At 43.5% G+C, this 22,230-nt stretch overlaps 1 protein-coding gene across 5 annotated transcripts in view; it reads left to right on the forward strand.

Moving 5' to 3' along the window:
* LSAMP (limbic system associated membrane protein) overlaps nt 1-22,230 on the forward strand; it is a 412,942-nt gene that overhangs the window by 249,395 nt on the left and 141,317 nt on the right. For all 5 annotated transcript variants that reach the window (XM_072326671.1, XM_072326673.1, XM_072326675.1 and 2 more), the window contains one exon: nt 5,345-5,577. In XM_072326671.1, coding sequence (XP_072182772.1) covers nt 5,345-5,577 — 233 coding nt within the window. The remainder of the gene's footprint in view (nt 1-5,344; nt 5,578-22,230) is intronic.

Below are 22,230 nucleotides of genomic sequence, written 5' to 3' on the forward strand. Positions count from 1 at the left end.
CTTAGCAATCTCATTCTCCCACCTGATCCCGGTGCAAGACCTTGATGGAAGCTCTAGGAGCATTATTTGGAGATTCAAAATGTACTGGGTCTGGCCAGGATGGAGTTAACTTTCTTTGTAGCAGCTCGTACTGATATCATTAAAAGGTACCTCTGCTTGAATGGATGTGGACTAGAGCTGTTTATGCAGGTATACTGATCCCCAGAAGATGGGAAGAGCTATAAATCAAGCCAGTATAAGTTCTCTTGTTCTGGTATAGTTACATCCACCCCAGGAGAGTACTGGCATAACAATTACTGTAATTTTGCGTTTGATATTCTTTTTTTCTATACAGAAAACAGAAACCTGTGCTCTTAAGAAGTCATTTTAACATAAAGAAAACCCATGGGAAACCAGCTGTGTGTCTGCTAGTGAGAGCCCATGCAGCTCTCATTTTTAGGCTGGAATATTTTTGGCAAATTCCCTTGGATTTCATTTTCCGTCCGTATCGAATGGACTGAGAGATGAGGATGCTCACAGCACATGAGCAGTTCTGCACTGGTAGTCATATTCGCTGGTTGCAATCCTTTTTGCTTTCATTAAAAACAGTTGATGTTAGAGAGAGCGAGATAGGAACGTTTCTGTACAAGGCACTAGGGAGACCTCATCTAGAAAGTTGGGTATGAATTCTGGTCACGGCAGAGGAGTTCAGACTGAAGCAGGTGCGGAGAAGGGCTACTGGGATGTTTAGGGCAATGGAGAGTCTATCATACAAGAAGAAACTAGAAGAGTCTGGCTTGTTGAGCCCAGCAAAATGAAGGCTGAGAGGGAGTATGATTGCTCTCAGTGAACACACTGGAAGATAAGCACCCAGGAGAGAGAAAAGTTATTTAAGCTAAAGGATGGTGTTGGCATGAGAGGGAATGGATATAATCCAGCCATGAATAAATCTAGACTTAAAATTAGAAGGGGGGAAAGAAAAAGGTTTCTAATCAGCGGAGCAGAAAGACTTTGGGCTGCCTGCCATACCAAGCATTGGGGAGGGTACTCATACAGTTCAGATGGAGAGTGAGCAGTGGTGCAGGGACCAGAATTGTCATCTGAGTGGTGAGGTACCCCAAGAGCTGCAAAAAGGTGTGCTGGCCGAGGTCACATAGCTAAAATACAACACAGGCTCCACAGATGATGGCATCTCCAGTTGTTGTGCACAGCTTAGGGTGCCCTTGCCCAAAGGCAGGTGTGCAAGCCCATGTCTGTGCTGAGACCAGGTCCACATTAGGCTATGACATCCTGAGGCAAAAGAAGGCCATGTTCCTCAGCAGGCCCTATAGGCCAGAGTCCAGGTTGCCATGTGTGGCTCATGTGGCAGGCCACACACCTGAACTACTGCACAGGGGCTGGCTGGCAAAGGAATGACCAAAGGATTAACGGAGAAACAGTGATTAATGAGGAGTAGGGAAATGGAGATGTGGAGCTGTTGCTGGAATGTGTTTTAGAGAAAGAGGGTAGAAAATACAGTCCAAAACCATATTGTGTATTTTCCCCCCCAGTGAGGGAAGAACACGAGCCAGCACTGTGCCCAGCTGTCTTAGAAGAGCAGTGGCCTCCCAGCAAGTATCAGAAACAGGGTGGCCAGAAGGGCAAGGGTAGGGATTGTCCTTTTCTACTTGGTACCAGTAAGGCTGCACCTCCACCACTGCATTCACTTTTGGGCCCCTCACTAGCAGAAGAATATTGCTGCTAGAATGCTTTCAGAGAAGAGCAAAGAAGCTACTGAAGGGGCTAGAACTCGAGACATATGAGGAGTCTGAGGGAACTGGGCTGTTCAGTCTGGAGAGGAGAAGGCCCATTTCCCTCTGCAACTACATGATGAGAGGTTGTGGTAATGTGGCTGTTGGTCTCTTTTCGCAGATGACAAGTGGTAGTCTGTGAGGAAATGGCCTCAAGTTTTGCCAGAGAATGTTTAGATTAGGTACCAGGGAGAATTTGTTCATGGAGAAGTTGGTTTGGCATTGGATGGGGATGAGCAGGGAGGTGGCATCATTCCCTGTGTGGAGGTTTTTAAGAGATGTGTGGACATGGCACTAAGGGACACGGTTTAGTGGCAGACTTGGTAGTTGTAGGTGAATGCTTGGACTTGATTATCTTGAGAGTCTTTTCCAAACTAGTTGATTCTAGGTTGGAAATTACCACATAAACAATTACCCCAAGGTCAAGGGGACCCAATACATAATTGGTAATGCTGTAAAAACCCTGACAGGTTAAAATAATCATTTAAACAGCTGCTTCATCAGGTTTCACAGGAATTCTTTCTTGCCTCATCATCAGTGTGGGTTCTCAGTACCACCCACCCTCCTAAACACAGCATTGAACTTAACCTGGAGGGACCTCTGTGAATGCAATAAAAAGCCCTGCTCCATCTCTGTAGCCCTAGGCCATAGTTGTTGAGCAGCTTTCTCCAGGGTAGAACAGAAAAAGCTTTGGAGAGCCCTGGCTCTTGTACCTCCTCTTCCTCACCCCAGATAGCATTGTAAGTGCAGCTGCAGTGATGATCTACCTCAGCCCTGGACACGGGCCACCACAGAATGCTCTCAGTGTCCCATGGTTGTGACGTTGCAGGCCCTTGCTGCAGAACGATTGCTTGGTTCTAGATATAGACCTCCAAACAGAAGGCTTTTAGCTGATGACTATTAGCGTTTCTACTATCAGCGCTGCAATGTAGAGCTGGTCCTGGCTGTGCAAATAAATGTCTGCACTCAGGAGCAGCAGAGCACATCTCCTCTGGAGAAAATGAGCCAAGGTAACATTTTCATTGTGTCATGTATTTATTTTTTCCAGTAGTATGTTTGAGGTGACAGTTGTGGCTGAAGATCCCAAAGCACTTTCCTGTGGTGAAGGCATTATCCCTTCTCTTTCCTACTGTGAAAATGGCCCAAGACCATTGTCAGTATTTTGGAAATGGTGACTGTGAGATGTGTGTAAGGATGGCCAGGTGCCTTTCTCCAGTTCCAATTCGCAACTGTCCATCCCTGGATGGCTCTTACACGATTGCTAGGCACTGAGTGAGGAATGGAAAGATATCAGTAGCAGCTAGAAGTGGTGCAGTAGCTAAAAGCCATGAAGGAGCCAAATTATATTGTATTGTTTGTTTTATTTTTAGTTCGTTTTTTTTTCTTCTTGCTTGTTTGTTTTTGTTGTTGTTTTAATAAGACAGCAAAGAGACTAAAGAGGCACAGCAGCAAGTTTTCTTTTCCTTCTGTGTGTATGGATTGAATTGGTGCTAAGATCAATAGCTCCTGAGTCCCTGCAGTGATTGTCCGAGACATGACCATCACCGCTCACCACCCCTCTCAGTAGCTGCATCAGCAGATGTCATGAAATTAAACCCAAAACCACAAGGAAAAGCTAAATGGATGGATCACAAATAGTTTATTAGCACTCACTAGCACTGATGGTAATGCTCTCAATAAGCCTAATGAAAAGTGTTTGACTATCTCAGTGAACTTGCTTATTGATTATTAGTGAACGATAAGAGCCATTTGATATCTTGCAGATGCCTTGCTCCCATTGCCTTGCAGTTAAAATGTCAGTTAACATGCCATTTAATATTCTATTAGTATTGAATTAGCACTTATTACGCTGTGAAAATCATCACCATAAATCCTTATTAAAGCATGATCCATAAGGCTGGGTGGCATCTCTGGCAGAGAGGGAGGGTGTGTGTGTGCAGACGGACATGCTGGGAAACCTGGGTGTACACTTGGAGCATGCTTAGGCTTGGAATTTCCACATTCGGACAGTGACTTTTGCAGCAGTTTCAGAGGAACAGCTATGCCCAGATGAGTAGTTCAGATCCAGTTTGCTCACTCTTCCAGTTTTTCTCCTTGCCTTCGCTTTCTCTCTCCCACTCACATTATTTTGGTTGTACCACTGGCCTAGGGATTAACCTGAGCAAAAACAGCATGCAACAGGTTACGACACAGTTTTTGTCTTCTATAGTGCTTCTCTTCCTCCTCTCAGCCCTTAGGGTCCCTGGGTGATCATTCCCAAGGGAGGTGGCAGGGGCATCTTTGCACCTCATCACAGAGCATGGCAGAGAAATGCCCTGCCTGCCTCCAGTCAGAATAGCAGTGCTGTGTCATATAGTGCAGGTCCAGAAAGCAGCATGGCTCAGTTGCTGCTATGCTGGGTCTGGTGTACTCTGCTCATACAGACAGGTATGCTGTGGGTTCAGAAGTGACTGAGAAACTTCAGCGCCCACTGAGTTCGGCTGCAGCTGTTAATCTGCTTAGTTTCTTGACACCCTTGGGATTTTCACAAATCCAAAATGCACACAGAGGAGCTTGGAATACCTTTCAGAAAAGTTGAATCCTGGACTGGGGTCTTTTGATCTGCTCTCTAAAGCAAATGTTTGTCAAATAAGGCCTGCTTGCAGCCTGGCCAACAGCTTGGTGAACCTCTCAGCTACTCCCACACTGCCTGGATTTCCTCCTACCCCTGGGTAGCCCAGAACAACCCAGAGAGCATCCACAAAGCAGGGAAGTGAGAAGTGCAGGCTGTGTGGTGGGGTCACGTCACATAGGACACAGCTGTGGCACGGCCTGAATGAAATGCATTCAAACAGAAGAACGTGGAAAATGTCTGACCTGTTCTAAGAGGCTGTGTGAAAGCCTACTAGCCTACTGTCAAATATTTGTCTTATCTCAAAGCGATAATCTTTATCCTCTCTCTTTTCTCTCTCAAAGGCAACACATGCCTGAATAGTGCCAGGGAGAGGTGCGAGGTTATTTGGAGTGAGCCTGTGTGAGCTTGGCCCTGATGGGTTCAGCTGCCAGGAGAGAGAGGCATTGAGTTCCCAAATCTTCTTCATCTGTGAGCTGAATACCACAACTTCCTCCCCTTGTGCTGCTGAAACTGAGGGCTGGAGAAGCTGTGTGCTGTGTTGCTAAAGCTGGAGTTCTGAGCCTTTGCCCTCTAGACAGGCAGGGGGTTGGGAATGCAATTCCTCTGTGTGCTTAACCTCTAAAGGTGAGGGGTGAGCATGTGAAGGACTCCTTCTGGCCTTTCCTACTGGCACTTAGAAGAGATCTGATGACCAGGATCTCTTGTGGCCTTCCAAAGTCATGCCTTGTGCATGTGTAGGCCATAGACAACAGGAGGTGAGACCAGGAGCTCTGGCCACCCCAAATCCCAAATGTCCATGAAACCCTTCAAAAAATCCTTGTGAAAGAAACAGGCTGTGGACCATGGTGTTGAGCTGCTGCTATACTAGCAGGACTGCACTAACTAGTATCTGAGCAATGTAGTAAAGGGAAGGGACAAAATGGAATGTTTGTTAATCTCTCACCTTTCTCACCCTCTTCAGGTGTTATGTAGAAGACAGAAGCTCCAAGGTGGCCTGGTTAAACCGTTCTGGCATCATTTTTGCTGGAGAGGACAAGTGGTCCCTGGACCCTCGAGTAGAGCTGGAGAAGAGAAACCCTCTGGAGTACAGCCTGCGGATCCAGAAAGTGGATGTCTATGATGAGGGGTCCTATACATGTTCAGTGCAGACACAGCATCACCCCAAGACTTCCCAGGTTTACTTGATTGTGCAAGGTAAGCAACATGCCTGAGAAGAGAGCAAAGGGAGAAATAGATGGTGGGTGGAAGGACCTGTGTCCTTCTAAGGAAAACCACAGAGCCAGTAGACTGTGGACCTTGCAAACGGCAGCCAGGAGTGAGCAATTCCTTTAGTTTACAGCAAGAGCTAGCAGGACTGTCCCCTTCCTCTGTGGCATGGCATGGCTTTGCTCTGACATCAGTCTGTCCTTTCCAAAGCAGTGACAGAGCAGGGAACATCAGTGATGCCAAGGCATATTCAAGATACAAACTTAGTTCTTGGCTCTGGTCATTCTGGCTCTGAGGGGAGAGCATTTGTTTATGATGCCACTTGTTGGAATGAAGTGCTTGCCTTGTGTCTTCCCAGATAGCTCTCTTGTTTCTTCGCCATCTCTTTCCTCAGATTTTCTTTCTATTTTCTTACATCAGCAAGAGCGTTGTGCTTTTTGGCCTTCTGTTGTCAGCCTCTTGCAAGGCTGGGGAATTAATTTTCCTGGATGTTTTTCTGTGCAGGGTCACTGGTTTGCAGGGTGCACTGTCTCTAGGCATGTGTGAAACCTGGTACCTGTGGTAGCAGCCGCCTACCTTATGTTACACACTCCATTTTTAGCTGCCCTCCTCCTGCGTATGTTACAGGGAACTTGGCAATCTGAAGCAGCATTGCCCTGTCTGCCTGCCTGCGTTCTTGGTATAATAGGGAGTAAACACATCAAGGAAGTCACCAATTACTGGTAAGGGCACTATGGAGTTTGCTTGTTCCATCCTGCCTAGACCAGAATAGCAAACAAAACAGTTGACTTCTTTTTTCTTCAAATCTTCCCACAATTCAGTCTATCTGCATATTTATGTCAAATATTTATAGATGAGCTTAAATAGATAGGTACGTATGGCTGTGCTTAATATGTACTGTAGAAACATTCAGCTTCTTTGTTATCAGTCAGATAGGAGTTTGTTGTCTCTTTGGAGCTAATGTTTAGATCATTTTGTGTATAAATACATGTACAAATGGGCTTTCCTCTTGCTGCTATTATGATAGCCAGCTCAGGGCTATCTAGCATGTTGAGTGTTCATCTGCAAGGCAAAGTATGGTCAGAGGTGATGCCTCACATGTGAGTGCAGTGCAAATGAAGGTTCCCAATTAGTCTTGTGCAAAATCCCCCTTCAGCAGCATGAGGAGTGATGGGCAGCAGCACACAGAGCAGGTCTCCTGGACTATTAGAGAGTCTGAGGGAATGCACCCAGCATGAAATGCACTCACAGAGCCCTGGAGGTGTACCCAGCCTTGCCACAACCATGCAGGTAGTTTACCACTGGTTAAGTCTGACCACACGCAGTTTCCATTTACCTGTCAAGAAAAATATAGGTATGAATGAATTTTAGAGGCACACACATGTATTATTAATTTTATTTGTGCCTATTAGATGCAAGCGTAAGCAGCAGAATTGAGTTCTCCAGCTGAGCTTTTACTTAAATGTGTGGGTGTCCAGCTCTGAGCTACTGCCACCTTTCTGAGGATGAGAGAATTCAGGTACTGGCACACTCGAACATGCCTCAAAGCAGCAGCGTCTCTGGATAATCTTTGCTTAACATGTTCAATGGATTTTCCAAAAGACCCACTGCAATATCATTCTTACTTCTTAAGCCCCAGGTCCCAGAATTCTGTAATTAGATGATACTCACAGCTTCAAGTAAATACAATTTGTTTAAGAAAAAGAGAAATAAATAAATAAATAAATAAATAAATATATAAATATGAATTCCTTTACAATTTGGAGGAATTAGGCTTATTTTAAACCGTATTTTTATTAGTTTAAAACTAATGAATAATTCATTTTAAATAATCTTAACTAATAAAACTAATTTATTAGAAATTGGTATTTGCTGCAAAATATCCCTTTTCTCTCACAGTATCATTTTCTCATATTGATTATTATTATTATTCCCAGGTGTGCAGTTTGCCTGCCTGAAAAATAGTCTGTCACTAGTGCAAATGAGAGGAGTTTGGGTATTGAGTCGCGTGCTAAGCTTTTTAGGTTTCTTATTTAATATAATTTATTTCCTTCTCATGCTTTCGTGTTATAAAATTAAAAACATGGACTACAGAAAACAGTGGGCATCCAAAACTTTAAAGTAAATAAATAGGACACAGCTCCTGAAAAAAAATAATGAATAACGGGGTTGTTAGTTGATTGGCGTTGTGGTCTGGCAGGTGGATGCCTGGGCTGACCATCACAAGTTCCATGTGAGCAATCAGGCTGGTGCTGCCCGTATTTGCCACCAGACGTCCTGCAGGGACTGCTGACAGACAGCAGCTCACACCCTTTGTCTTGATCAGTTAGTGATGTCCCAGGTTTCTGCTGCCCTGCACTGGGCACCAGAGGCAGGTCCTTAATCTCTTGTTTTTCTACAACCTCATCTGGATGGTCACTGTGAAATCCCAGCCCCCTCACCCCAAGAAACAGATGGGCTAGCTATATCAGAGATTAACAAGTAAATAGGTACAGGATTGGTGCATTATGAATAGGGAAGGTCACTTCTATAACTACAATGCCAGCTGGAAGAGATATTTCCTAAGAATTGGCTGCATTTAGATCATCACAGCTTAATGGATTTGCATTTCCACTCTTGAGAAAATCATAGAATCATAGAATATTAGATTATCTAGCACTATTTGTTACTCTTTCCCCTTCTGCAAACTCGAAGTCGGCTCTACTTGGAGATGCAGACATCCACTGCCCAAAGACTGCTGAGTATAACCGTTGGCCAGCTCTTCTGTCCTTCTGACTCAGGTAGCCAGTGCTGTTGCCAGAGTGGGCTGAGCTGGAAGCAGCTGTCCCTGCCCAACTCAGCCACTACCAGGCGCTGGTACTGTGCCCTTCGCATTGAGGTGAAGGCATGATAAGGCAGCTATAAACCACCAGCATTTTGTGCTGCTGCACTATATGAACACTGGCAATTAGAGACTTTCATTTGCTACTCTGCATATTTCTTTTTGCCTCTGATTAGAGATGCAAATATCTGGAAGGACGCTCAAGAGGCACTGTGGTCCTTTCCTATGCACTAGAGAAAAGATCAGCTAGATATTGGCTGCTTCCAACATGTATCATCTTCTGAAGAGACCCCACACCATGAAAGCCGTGTGTGGCCATTATCTCATGCTTGTTGTGCCTGGAAATCTTTTAGTAAGTTATGATCCAAACTGATTTTGTTACCAAATATTTACAGTCCTTCCCCAAGAGATGATAATGATTTATCCTCCTCTTCCTCCAAACTACCTTTCATTTGCCCATTAAACCTCATGTCTTAGATCTCCCCAGTCCAGCCTAACAGGCTGGTTTCTCACAAGTCGTATTTTCCATCCCTTACATTGTACTTTTTTCACTATTGTGTAATTTGGCAACACTTTTCCTTAAATATACTGTCCGGAATCAAAGCAAAAGTTCTAGTTTTAGACTCATTTGTGCAGGTGAAAGGCAAATAAGTGACTATAATGTTTTGCGTATCATGCTTTACTTAACTAACTCCAGAATAAGATGAAATTCACTTTTTGTTTATAAGGACACCTCATTGCTTTCTCTTATTTAGTCCCTGCAGCTCTCTAACCCTCAGGTAGTCATGTTGTGACTTGCTGCAGATTGAGCATTAATTGTGATTTCCCCCTTCCTGAGCGCAGCACTTGTGCTTGCTGCTGTTGCTTTCCATCCAGTTGGTTTCTCCATGGAAATGGTCTCCAAGGTGCTTGCAGCGGCCCCCATCTTGGTGTCGTCATTGAAAGTCAGGTGCCTTCTTTCTATTGCATCCCAAAGATGTTAAGTGTTAAAGAGATCAGGGCACGAAGAGGACTGTGGTAGCAACTCACAAAATCTCCCTCCTCACATATAGCTGTCTGTTGATTGCAGCTCTTTGAAGCATCCTGATGGTGATTTAACATCTGCCATATTTTCTTAGCTTGTTCAGGAGGATGTCAGGCCTGCTCAAGTCAAGATATATCACACACTGCTCCCTCTTTATCCACTATGCCAGTTATCCTATAAAAAAAAGGGGTGACAAGATATATGTTTGCCAAAAGTGCTTTAGTTATTTTTTCCTTTACTGCATTATTATCCTCTAGGTGTTTATAAAGGGGATGTTTAATTGTTTGTTCACTCAGTAACTTGTTCTAGGAGAGTGAGTCATAAAGGGAACCTGGAGGCTGCCCCTCTCCGAGCTCTGTCTTGTGCTCTTTTAGGGCTGTAGCCTCAGGCCCTTTTCAGACATAAATAAATGTCAGAGGCTAAATCCCTGCAGTCCTCACTTAGCAGGGTCACAGGCACAAAGACACAGAGATATTAGCAGGCATGGGGTTTAGAACTTTTGGCAATAAAGACTTAAAACCATCCAGCTCAAGCTAAATTACTCTCAGGTAGGAGCAAGCAGATGGTTGCTGGTTTTGCTGTCAAGAGACTTTACAGCAAGGCATCACTGTGAATGGAGGCAGCCGGGAACTTTTCAGTGGAACAAAAACATTTGACTGGTTTTGGCTTTGATTAAAATTTTATCAGGAAGGTTTTAGAGGTCTTTTAGTTTCTTTTTTGTGGTCAAAACTAGGAAGAGGAAAAAATACCAAATTACCATAATCTGTCTAAAAGCTAATGGTCATATCTGGCTTATGGAGGACTCATGCTTGCCTTTTTGCTTTGACTCTGAGACTCGTGCAGCCTCTAACGTTTCTCGTGATTCCCAGTTATTGGCAGTTCAAAGGATGTGCGCTCTCCCTTGTTTAGATGTTTATTTCATGACAAAAATTCAAAAGGGCTTTGTCATTTTGGCGGAACGAAAACATCTTTGGAAGCGTCAGCAGCAAAGCTCTCATGAAGAGGAATTCTTGTTTACTGCTCAGCCCTAATCACAAACTCCAGATCAATGTGTCCCAGCTAAAGGCCAAATCCTCCGGTTTTCTTCCAACTGATCACATCACAGGCGTCATTGTGTGGAAAGAACCACACAGGGTGTAGCCTCTCCATTACGCATGGCCTTTGTAGAGCTCCTTGCTTACAATGACTCAGAATTGACCATTCTAAGTGGTACGAAGATGTAGTTGTTGATGCTGAGATTTAACCATTGAAAATTTGTTATTAACTCTATATAGAAAACTAGCTGTTACCCTTCTCTGTCCACTCTCCTGAAATTAAAGGACTTGGTGTATGCATTACAGAGCAAAATTCATTGTCCACGAAGACAGCTGAATCTAACCAGGCTTCTTGCGTATAAAGACTGCCCTGGCAGTGAGCCCCATGGTGAAATCCAGTTCTGGGGCTGAGGAGGAAGGGGGTTTTCCATCTATGCAGCCTTTGCCCTCACTGCTGAAGATAAGCATAGGAGAAAATTCTGCCTTAGACTTCAGAGTTATGGGAAGTGTTTCTGGGCACAACTGGAGCAAGGCACGCCACCATCTTTTATGGAAACCTGAAGTCAGATATCAGATGCATGTAAATGTTGCTGGATGCCTTGGGGCTAAGCCAGTGAGGCAGAGATTTGTGTGACCAAATGTAGTTGTTTCCACTGGGGTGAGTCACCTTGGACTCCTTTTATCACTAGTGAGGAGAAGCAGGCCCTTCTAGGACACTGACCAGCTCAACCAAAAGGAACCAGCCAAACTTCATCAGATGAACTGACCCACACACATGACAACTTCTCTCCAGCAGCTGTACAGTGGAGCCTGGGGAGGGTGGAAAGGAGAGGGCAGTCTGTGTGGTGCTGTGCATCTTTTAGCCTTCCTAGACTCCTTACATTCATTCTCTTCCAGTTTATTCCCTGACAGATATAGGGTTGGTGGCTCTCAGTGCTTGCAGGTGGTCACTGGAGATCAGAGCTGGTTTCAAGCTCAGCAGGGCTTTGATGCGGGCCCATCTTCCCCTGGCATTTCTGGCCTTCCCACCCCTGTGCTAGAAGCAGAACAACTTGAAGAGAGCTGAAGCTGTTTTTCCTTTGCTAGCCAAACAATAAGGATGTTGGAGTCAGGTGCTGTTCTCTGAGATACATTTTCTTTCCCGCTTGGTGGGCGCAGAGCCCAGAATTCAGAGGGATCTTTCTGAGTGCTAGCACTGTAGCATTTTCAATTCCAGGGAGTCTGCAGTAGGTAAGAATGAGCACAGACCACTTTGTCTTTTTCAGGACATAGCTCCAGTGGGAAAACGACAGCGAATTTGGCATGCTGTTGCAAAGAATAATGAGATAACATGGGAGTATGAATTTTCTGTGAGGGAGAAAAAAGAGCATTTTACTGGTAACGGTGCAGGAGAGGAAGAAAAGATTGGAGGGAGGAGATAAATTTGGATTACTACAGGGCTGGGAGAGACGGGACCAATGTGCAAAGAAGGAAGTGACAGCAGATCAGATTGGTGGGGAAAATAAGCGAAGAGAGCAGAGAATCATCTTAGGGAACCATAGCACAGTAGATTTTGCTGACCCCCTTCTGTTGTTATTGTGGACTGTAGTTTCCTACCAGAGAAGCAATTCTAGTATTTCAGGCGCACAGTAGTAGTGGTGGCAGCCTTTCTAGGTTTTCTGTGCTGTTCTTTTTGTGTGTATGTGTGTTTTTCTTTTTGCCTAAACCCATAAATTACAAGAAATTGCACCTGGTGTTTCATAGTTTACCAAGGAACTTCCTGCCACTCCCCATCTAATATGTTTATGGCCTCCCCGTAGTGTCCCGATTCCTCTTAACTTCTATTTTCCTATCTCTAGGCTGGGCTGGAATGTTACTATGCAGTGTAGGTTTTGGCTCTGTTTTATAGGTTGGCTCTCAGCACTTAGTGCATAAATCAGGAAGTTTTTCTGGAAATATTTTGGTGCTTGCTTTGCAGGTGCAGGCAAGAGACAAAAACAGAATACTTCAAAAAATGCTTACTCATTTTGGAGGAAAAAGTATTGCATAAAATGCACTGAACGTTTTCCTGTGGCTGGGAGGAAGGGTCTTGATATGATAATCCAGTTCCGTATATATATAACTCATCTTCGCTTGAGTGGTCTCTTTAGATAAGTATCATCTGACTTTGTATGATTTTGCCTGTTCAGCTGATTCAAGGTTCAGACCAACGCTGTGAAACATTTTCCCTTGATATTTCTTTGTCCATTTTCCTCAGTCTACCGTTCCATGTCTTAGCTTGGGCTGTACAGCGGTGGTATAGAGACAATATTTGCTCTCAGCTCCATAAACAGCAAGAATCCAGTCCCATGTCTGCTAACCCTGGAGAGAGTGCAGTTAGCCATTAATCCTATATCCAAGTGTGTTCCTTCTGTCATGGCTGGAACAGCAGTATCCATGGTAGCAAAAGAGTTGTTTGACCTGCTGCAAGCCTTGAACCTCCACTTGACTTGCCCGTAACAGAATATAGCCCCTTTGACAAACTAAGTAGTATATTCCAGGTGCTTACTTCCTCCGTGTTGACCAATGTCTTGTCAGATGTTGAGGAAGAAAACTGTTTTGCAGATAAAAAGTGCTCTGAAAGTAACACCTTTTCCCATGGAAACTACAACAGATACAAGGAGCACAATAATGCTATTTGATAGAGCATATTCTGAGCTACAAAACATGTTGTGTTTTTTTTTCAACACAAACACCACTATTATCTGCGCATTTTTGCCAGTGATGAACAAGAGCCTGAATGCCATGCTCCTAAAATTCTGCACCAGTGGAGATGCCCCACTGTCCCCACTGCTGAAAAGCACCACCCACTGCCTCACTGTGCTCCCATCTACTGTTTGTTCTCCATAACCATTCAGCAAATGTCAGTGAATGTTGGTGGGTGCCATTTGTTCTCCGTGGAGGAATTCAGTGACACACCTTTGCTTCATCTGCACTTCCATTTCAGACACCATTCTGTCAGTCTGCCCCTCTGCTGCCCTCTGTCACACAGCAACAACATGTAAGAGAACAGTGGTGGGAAGGTTCAACCTCTACTTCCATAACACCAATATCTGCCTCTGACATCATGAGCCAACATAATGAAATAGGACGCATTACTTTCAGAGCAGCCCTTGTAATGTTTATGGTAAATAACAAGCCTGTAACTGTTCAGTAGTTTGAAGATGAGCAACGACTTTTTTTCTATAAAAGAAAAATTTCTCACAAGATCTGATCTAATCTAAAGCTTTGTATTTCTACCCTACTATAATAAAAGATGTGTATCTAGTCTCCATGAGAAATTTTAGGATCAGCTTGTATTTTTACTTGCGCTACAGATGAGAGCTAAGGTTAATCATGCTCCACCTTTCTATGTCTCAGATCAACCTTTTCTGTAGCTTTACTATCCATTTTATTTTCTTCCTTCCATTTGAAAGAAATACTGCCAAGTTGAGGTTAGCTAGATTTGTGGTTTGCTTAGCTGAGTTTTTATTGTATTCAAACCCCAGAGATGCTGAAGTTAGGTTGGCTTGCTAAGGAAACAGAGTATGTAGGATTTTGTTTGTATGGTTATGTTGTTTGCCTGTCCTTCCTCTTGGTAATCCTCTGCTCAGCTACCTCCAGCACATCTCTTATCTACTGAGACCTTGACCCTGCCTTGAAACATTCCCACTAATGTCTCCCAGTCTCCTACTGCATCCCTTTATGATGGAACATACAAAAAGGTTTTCAGCTACACGTTGATCTGGAGATATGGGTGTGCCAGCTGGTGCCATGTTGACCAAAACTGGTCAAGGGCTCTGAAGATTGTTAGAGGGATGAGACAGGAGGACCTGCGACAGTCAGGCATTGTTAACTCATGGAACAGTGTGTTACTTTTTAATGTGTTTCTTATTTCACTGATTCCTGCAAATCTGCCATATGGGATTCTCTTGAAATTCCAGATTCCTGGGGCCCAGCAGCTTAAGGTCTGTGGGTTTGGCTGATGTGTTACTGTCTACACTCGTAGCTGTGTGTTAGTGGATAAGGACCTGGATCAGAATTGCGATTCTGCTGAAATTAAAGGGAATTTTGTTTCACTGGCATCAAGACAATTGGACTTGGCTAGAAACAGATTGTAAAATAAACCTGGATTGAGCCAACAGTTCAAAAACAACATCGAGACTTGCAGCAAGAAGCAAATCTATTTCCTGCTTTAAAAGCTTTCCATTTAATATGAATTAATTACAGAAAGAAAGAAACTGGCACATCAGGAAAGGAAGCAAGGTGCTAATATTTCTAATGTGAGACTGTCCTTGTAAAGGTGACTTGGGGATTTGAAGGTGAGAGAGGGCAGATGATTGTTACGTTATCTGCGCTGTGTCTTCCTACCATGTATTTGTGTCTGCACAGCACATATTGATCCCAGCCATCTCGTTGTAACCCTGTGCTCCTATAACTTGTCTCTACCCAGTTGCTGGCCATCATCTCACTTCCCTGCTGATGTGTCATCTGTAGTTCTGGTGTGCGTGTAAGCTATAGCTTGGAGGATATGCCTCCAGCTACTTTCCACAAAAACAACAAATGATAAACCGTATTAAGTGATAGGTTTTCAGTGTATGGATTTTGATGGCTTTTTCAGCACTCAAGCTCTTCTTTTTATCTTTAGAAATATTGGAATTGCTACCCTGGTAGCAGCTCCTTACTCACCAGAAAGAGAAAAAGCATTCTGAGAAAATAATGACTTAATATCACATTTCATATATAGCTGCTAAAATGTCAGTAGTTGGTTGCTTGAAAAAAAAAATAAAAAAAAATAATAATAAAAAAATCTCCAAAATAACAGAATAGCAGCTTGATTTAATAAAGCCTGAGATGTGATAGTTAAGGGGAAAAAAATAGCTTGCCAAGTGTGAGTACGACAAAACAGACAAAACCGAAAGAGATACTTAGACATATGGCTTCCATTTAGTGAGTATTCAGACAGGGAGCACTTTCTCAAGATCAAACCTAGCTTTTGAAAATGTCTTCAAAAAAGTAAATATTAGGTTAAAATGTGTTAATCTCCAACAAGACTGGAGAAAGGTAATGGGTTATAAAAACAATAGCAGCATCCAGGTTGTTCCTGGGAAAGAAACAAAGGTTCACCTCAGCAGTTACATTTAGCACATGGTAGATGTCATTGGTGATGCTGAGTCTCTGTCTGTCACGACTTGGACTGTCAGTAGGGAGACCTGTGGTAGGAGGAATCAAGCCCTTCTTGAGCTGTGTGTGTGGAAGTCTGGGATTATTCAGGCTTCTAAATCAAGAGATCAGTTTGTTTCTCAAAGGCACATCAGTGCCATCACTCGTCTGTCTGCCTTTCACTTTGGAAATCCCTTTGGAAATCCAAAAATGGGGATTGAGAACATGGTCAGTTCTGATAGCAAAAGGCTGAGGCTGTTGAGGCTTGGACAAAGCTACGCAAAAAAGTTTCTTCCAACTTCATGCGTCAGATTTGCCTTACATCATCTACTTGATGGTACCTCTCCAATCTCCTGGAGTTTGTTCCAGGAATATATCTTTATTATGTAGACACGTGTAGGAATGAGAAACAATGTTAAAATGTAAAACTTTCAGGGACTCCTCAAGCAGAAGAGTACAACTACATTTTTTGTCTCATTCCATGAAGGTTACCTTTAACAAAAATAATAATCTGTGAAGGAAAAAAAAATTGATAACTAGGGAGGTCCTCTTTAATGAAACGAGAATTGGATTTTGGTGATAAGTTTTAATTTAGGGCAAATAATTTAATTGGAATGACTCATTAATTTTGGGGTTCGTAAATTGGGCCTCTGGCAGCCTATTATCTTCTCTTTTCCATTCTGAGTGTTCTCTGCCTGAAGTATTAGAAAAGTCTTTTGCCTTTAATAAGGTAAGGAGACACTCCCTTTGAATGTGTGGTGAAGGGACTCTGGTGATGCTGTTAGTGCAATGGAGTCTTACCCTTGGGTGCCCTTAGCTTTTGAGCTGCACTTTTCCCAGCATCTAGGCTGCAATTAGACTTGGTTGTAAGAGAAGTTAGTAGTGGTCTGCCTGGCAGGGCCATCACAAGCTGGCTTGGGAACCATTAAGAAAATTGTCTGCAAAAAGTTTAGAACTATGTCAGAAGTTTTATGTCAGGACTAGCATAAAGTCTGTAGGTAGCTCCAAAAGTAATGCTTCTTATTTATTACCATTTAAACCACAACGTACACAAAGAGTATGTCAAACAATGTTTGACAGAGTAAATTCTCATCTACAAAACACTCCCTTTTAGCATTGTCACTGCCATTAACTATGCATTTTCACTAGTAGTGAACAAGAGCCTGTGCTCTGTGCTCTTAAGCAGAGGTGACCCACTGTTTCACAACTGCTATGACAGCTTTGTTGCTAGGAAAATGTTGCCCATGCAGTCTACCTTTCATTGGCCCAAAGAGATGGAAGTCAGAGAGTGCCAAATGTGGATGATACTGTGGGTGTGGTAGGACAGTTCAGCCAAGACTGGCAATATATTTCATGGTCTTCCAACTGGTATGGGGCCTGGCGTTGTCATGTTGCAAGAGAAAGACTGTCACAATCTCTGGCCTGACTCTGGAAATTCAAGCCTTCAGCTCAGTCAGTGGTGTCATGATACAGTTGATAGCTTGTCCGTGTTCCAGGAAATGCAACAGGATCTCCCTTTCCTATCCTAAAAGACAGTGCTGTGGGCTGTGTCTGAGCTTCTTCTTTGATGGGGGAATTCACCTGTTGCCACTCCATAGACTGCCATTTTGACTCCAGTTTGTAGTGGTGACACTATGTCTCATCTCCATCATGTCAGGTGCAATCCAGAAAACTGTCACCTTCAGCCTTGTATTAGTTCAGCCAGTCCTGTCAAGCCTGCATACGGTGTTCTGTCTGTTCCCGTGGGAACATTTGCAGGATCCACCTGTTACAAACTTTGCAATATTCCAACATTGCAACCATCGCTTCCAAGGAACTGAAAATAATAATGAGCTCCATACACAGTTCCATGATGGTAATCTACCAATTCACATGGATGAGCTGATTGAGACACCCTTCACTTTGTGGTGTGACAGCTATGTGTAGCCATCTGGAACATGACTTGTCTTTCATGTTGCGGAAAAGCACCACCCACCACTTCACTGTACTCGCATCCACTGTTTGGTCTCCATAAACGTTCAGAAAGCATTGATAAATGTCATTGACTGCCATTTCTTTTTCTGCATGGAGGAAGTCAGTGACACACCTTTTCTTCACCCATACTTCCATAACAGAGGTTATTCTGTCAGACTGCCCCTCTGCTACCATCTATCACACAGCAACAACATGTAACACAATACTGGCAGAAATGTTCAACCTCTATTGCCATACCATCAACATCTGCCTCTGACATCATGGGCTGACATAATGAAATAGGGGGCATTACTTTTGGAGTAGCCTATACTCTGAATTAGTGGATGAGTGACTCATCTGTCAGTGTTGTGTTAACTGGAAGGTTTGGCTCTCAGCTTTGCTGTGTGGTGAGTATATCCATCAATGTGTTAAAAGCCAGTGAAGACAGGCAAAGTAAAGCACATGGTATGAAGAGCCTTTGAAAGGGAGAGGAGCCAAGAAGCAAGATCATAAACCTAAACATTTTCTGATTGCCCTCATGCGGGTGCCACTGCAGCGGCTGTAGTCTGGAGTGTCTCTTCAAAATGATTGTCCTTTTGCTAGTACAATGGGAATGTGACTTTTGGGTACATTCTTGTTTTGAATGCAAAGACAAAATACTTGGCAAAGTAGGATAAAACTCCCCAGATAACCACAGAATGGACTTTCTGTTGTAGAAGCCTAATGACCTTGACTATACAAATCCAGCAGTGATCTTTAGGGTTATGCATGCACAGAGCTCCCAGTTTCTGATCTTCTCTGAAAGTTTAATCCACTTGTTGACCCACTGGAAAGAGACTGAGAACAAAAATCCATGAAGAGACCTAACCTTGGCACTCAAAATTAGGGTACCTTGGCTTTCTCATTGCCAACTCCTTAGCCTGCTTGAGAGGATGGCAGTGAGTGTGTTTTTCACTATAGAATTGACATGTAATTTGTGGTCTGATTATATTCCAGGAGAGTATTTACAGGTGTGCGAAGTCTGTAGATCATCTCTGCAATTGAGACTGACACCTTAGCTATGCCTATACTGCCCCTATGGACTGTACCAGAGAAAGCCCTGGACTCCAGGCCAGATGGCATAGACTGGCTTGTGTTCATGCTACGTGGTTGTCCTACCCTTTGGAACAGATCATGCTGACACTGCACTGGGCACTGGCAAGGGGCTGGTCTCCTCCTTGTTCCCTGTTGTGTCTCTGTGGCTCTGAGACGTGCATTTTTTTCTTAGTTAGTTGACTGATTTGTTGTATTTTCTGCTTAAAAGAGTCTGGAATAATGAGAAGGCTGGGACAGTCTGGCACACTGGTATTTTTGTAACTGAGTGCCAGGAGTGTGTGTTACATGGCACAAGAGTGCATGAAAGAATCTGAAAGCTGGGGACTGCAGAGTTTTTCTTGGAGGATTTTCCCAGGTCAAGGGAGCCAAAGCTGGCACAGTCTGCATGTCTGGAATGGGCTGGCCTGTCAGCTGTGCCTGAATGTCCTCTGAAGAGGATGCACCAGAGCCATTCCATAAGAGAAACTGGGACTGAACTCATGTGCATAGCTCTCCAAAACCTGGAGCAAAAGTTAGTAAACCATATTGGTAGTACAGATGTAGCTATTCAAGATCATTGAGGATTCACCTTGTTTTAAGAAATCAAGGTTGTGTACTTGTTTCTGCTAGATAAATTGCACAAGTGTCCCATCAGAGGCAGAACTGCAATTCAGGCCTAGAAATACACTTCTCTGTTACTCCAGTTTTCATCTGTAGCTCCCCTTTAAGCTTGCATCTCTTGTCTATACAGACACTTAGCCATGCAAACAGAAGTTGTGTAATATAGGTGAGATTCATCATAATCTTATATGTCTAAATGTTAGTAGTGCAAGCCTAATTGAGATTCACACAGCAAACTTTTTGATATCTGAAATCTGGGACATGAATCCAACTTGTGTGTTTATGCAGAAAAGCAACACTGTGTAGGAGTCCAGTTCTGGAGACTGTTATTAGTCACAGTCTAACACTGTCTCCCTGTCCAGGTTGACTGGCCTTGATTCTTTCTCTTGCCGTAACCTGGACTTTGCAATGCTAAGCGGTTTAACAGTACCTTTCCTTTTAATTTGTAATTTGTTCTGCAGTGGATAATGTTTTGGTTATAGTCCCTGATATATTTACCTGTTCTCACAACAGGCAGCTGCTTTTCCCTCCAAATCTCTTGTTTTGAGCCGGCCATAAATTCTCACAAGCTCTCCCAGTGGAAGATTGCCATCTCATTGTCTGAGTACTTTTGCCTGATACTGAGCCAGAGGGCAAGAGACTCCCCTGAAAAGGTTTCTGCACTTGCTGCTCCCTGAGCTACCAGCCCAGTAAAGCCCTGAGGCAGATGCTAGATTTTTCACTGGATGAGTATTCCTTTTCTTGCCCAAACTATTCTAGGCTACTCCATTTTTTTCTCCTGGATTTTGTGTTGCCCTTGTCTCACTAGTCCTTGAGCTCCTTTAGGACGTTGGTAGCGTTAGACCCAAACGCTTCTTTCTCCCTCCTTTCTTCTACCTGAAAAAAGCACGTTGTAAGACTTAAAACCCCAGATGTTTAGTCACTGACACCTGCAGTTGTAGAGCGCTGCTGTGGTTCTTCAAAACCCATTACTCCTTATGAATTTCATAGTATTACCCTCTTCTTCGTGGGGTTTAAGAGCACTCTCCTGGCTGGTCTGCCACCCAGACCCTTCCATTCTCTTAAAAACATACAAGCAGACAAACAAAACCTACCCCTGCAACTCAATTTTTCTAATCCTGTTGGTTCGTTGTGCACGTCTTCCAGCAGTTGCAGAAACTCCCAAGTCTGCACCTGACTAGCAGAAACTTCCCTCTATTTGACTCCCAGATCAAATCAAATTGCTGTTTATTTTATTGCCCTGATAAATTTTTTATTAACTGCGTTAGAAGTCCGTGAGGAGGGGGAAGAGAAAGAAAAAAGCTGTTCAGGAATGTAGGCTGGGCATAGTGCCCACAATTAATGGGGTAGCAGTGACCAGCGGGTAGTTGAAAATTCACCAGTGCCAAGTGCCAAGAGCATTTTGCTGCCTGTGACAGCTGGTCATCATTACTGGACGACTGCTTCTGTGTACATCTTAGTTCTGTATCTTTGTATGCCTCTTACCCAGTCCCTTCCGATTTCTGTTTTGCAGGGACATACTGAAGCAATTAGGGCATGCTGGATGGTTTTCGGGATGAGTGAACAGCACTGAGTAAAATATAAAACATAAAATTTATCTCCCACTCCTGCCCTAATTCCCATACCAAAGAACTTAAACCACTGTCTCAGAGATAGGACTCCCTCAGCACTGGATGAATTTGCATTGGGGCTTTGGAGCTCTATCCAGCCACTTGGTTAGGCATTATTCCTTGTTGCTACAGCACAGTTGATGACTTTAAAACAGTTACAATCCATACTGACTGTGATAACCATCTTTAGGAAGGAAATCCAGCCTTTTAATGCACCATGTATCTGGTGTTCGAGTCTGCTGACCCACTAATGAAATAGTGAACGCCTAACCTTGATGGCTTGCACTGCACAGTTACCACTAACAAGGGTAAACCAAGACCACTGTCTGTGCCATCCAAGCTGAAGGAAAGGATCTGTAAGTGTAGAAGTATTATATGGGTCTGTTAGAAGTGCACATGTGAGGCAACCATGTGCTCCTTGGCAATGCACTGAATTCAGCAGGTGGGCAAAAGCAGAATAACTGAGGTGGAGAAAGACCTCAGAACAGAAGAGTTAAATGCAAGGCAGGCATACTCAGGTGAGGGTGAAGCAGCAGCAGCAGCATACATCCATCTGCAGAGAAGTTAAAGGAGATAAATCCTTGTATCTGTTTTCACTGAAATTTTTGATGTGGAGACCCCCACAAGGAGCAGCTGTATGGTAACTCACAAGAATTAGATGCATAAAGACTTCTTTAGGATCAAGAGGGAACTCCAAGGGAAAATTCACTTGAAGTGAACATGTGAAACAGGAAATTGCTGTAGGTGCTAGTCCTCAGGCTTTTTGTAGTTTCTGTTCCTCTTTGGTCTGCTACACTGCATTGGCCAGTCTTGCAAGGGGAACCTCAGACAAGCGATGGAAAGAGCTATCTCATGCTCTTAGGAAAATGTACCTTCCCAACTCAGTATTACAGAGCTAGGAGCAGAGGGACCTGAAGGGAGGGACCTAAAGTTCATATCATATCCTCAGCAGGGAAATACTATAATTAAGAGCATTATTTACTTTCTGTAAGTATAAAAGATAACCGTACTGTGAATATTATTTTTCTTTTTTACTTCCACATCTCTATGACAAAATGCAGTAAAAATTACTGTGCCCAAAACCGTGTACAAAAAGACACTCCAAACTCTGTCCCAATAAGTCATTGTGAGACAGCCTACAAACATCAAGAGGCATTGGCTAGCAGAGGGAAGGAGTGCTTTAATTGGATCCAGAGTGCTGTAAATCAGTGGGAAAACACTTCTCATAACTTGTCCAGTGTTCTAGCTTATCATCAGTTAAAGCTGCTTTTTACAAGATCCCAACTTGTTCATTAGAGGACCAATCACTGAGTTGCCTGCTATGGTTAAGCAGATATTTTTGCT

The sequence above is a fragment of the Excalfactoria chinensis genome, chromosome 1 (assembly GCF_039878825.1).
Source record: "Excalfactoria chinensis isolate bCotChi1 chromosome 1, bCotChi1.hap2, whole genome shotgun sequence".
NCBI classification, from domain to species: Eukaryota; Metazoa; Chordata; class Aves; order Galliformes; family Phasianidae; genus Excalfactoria; species Excalfactoria chinensis.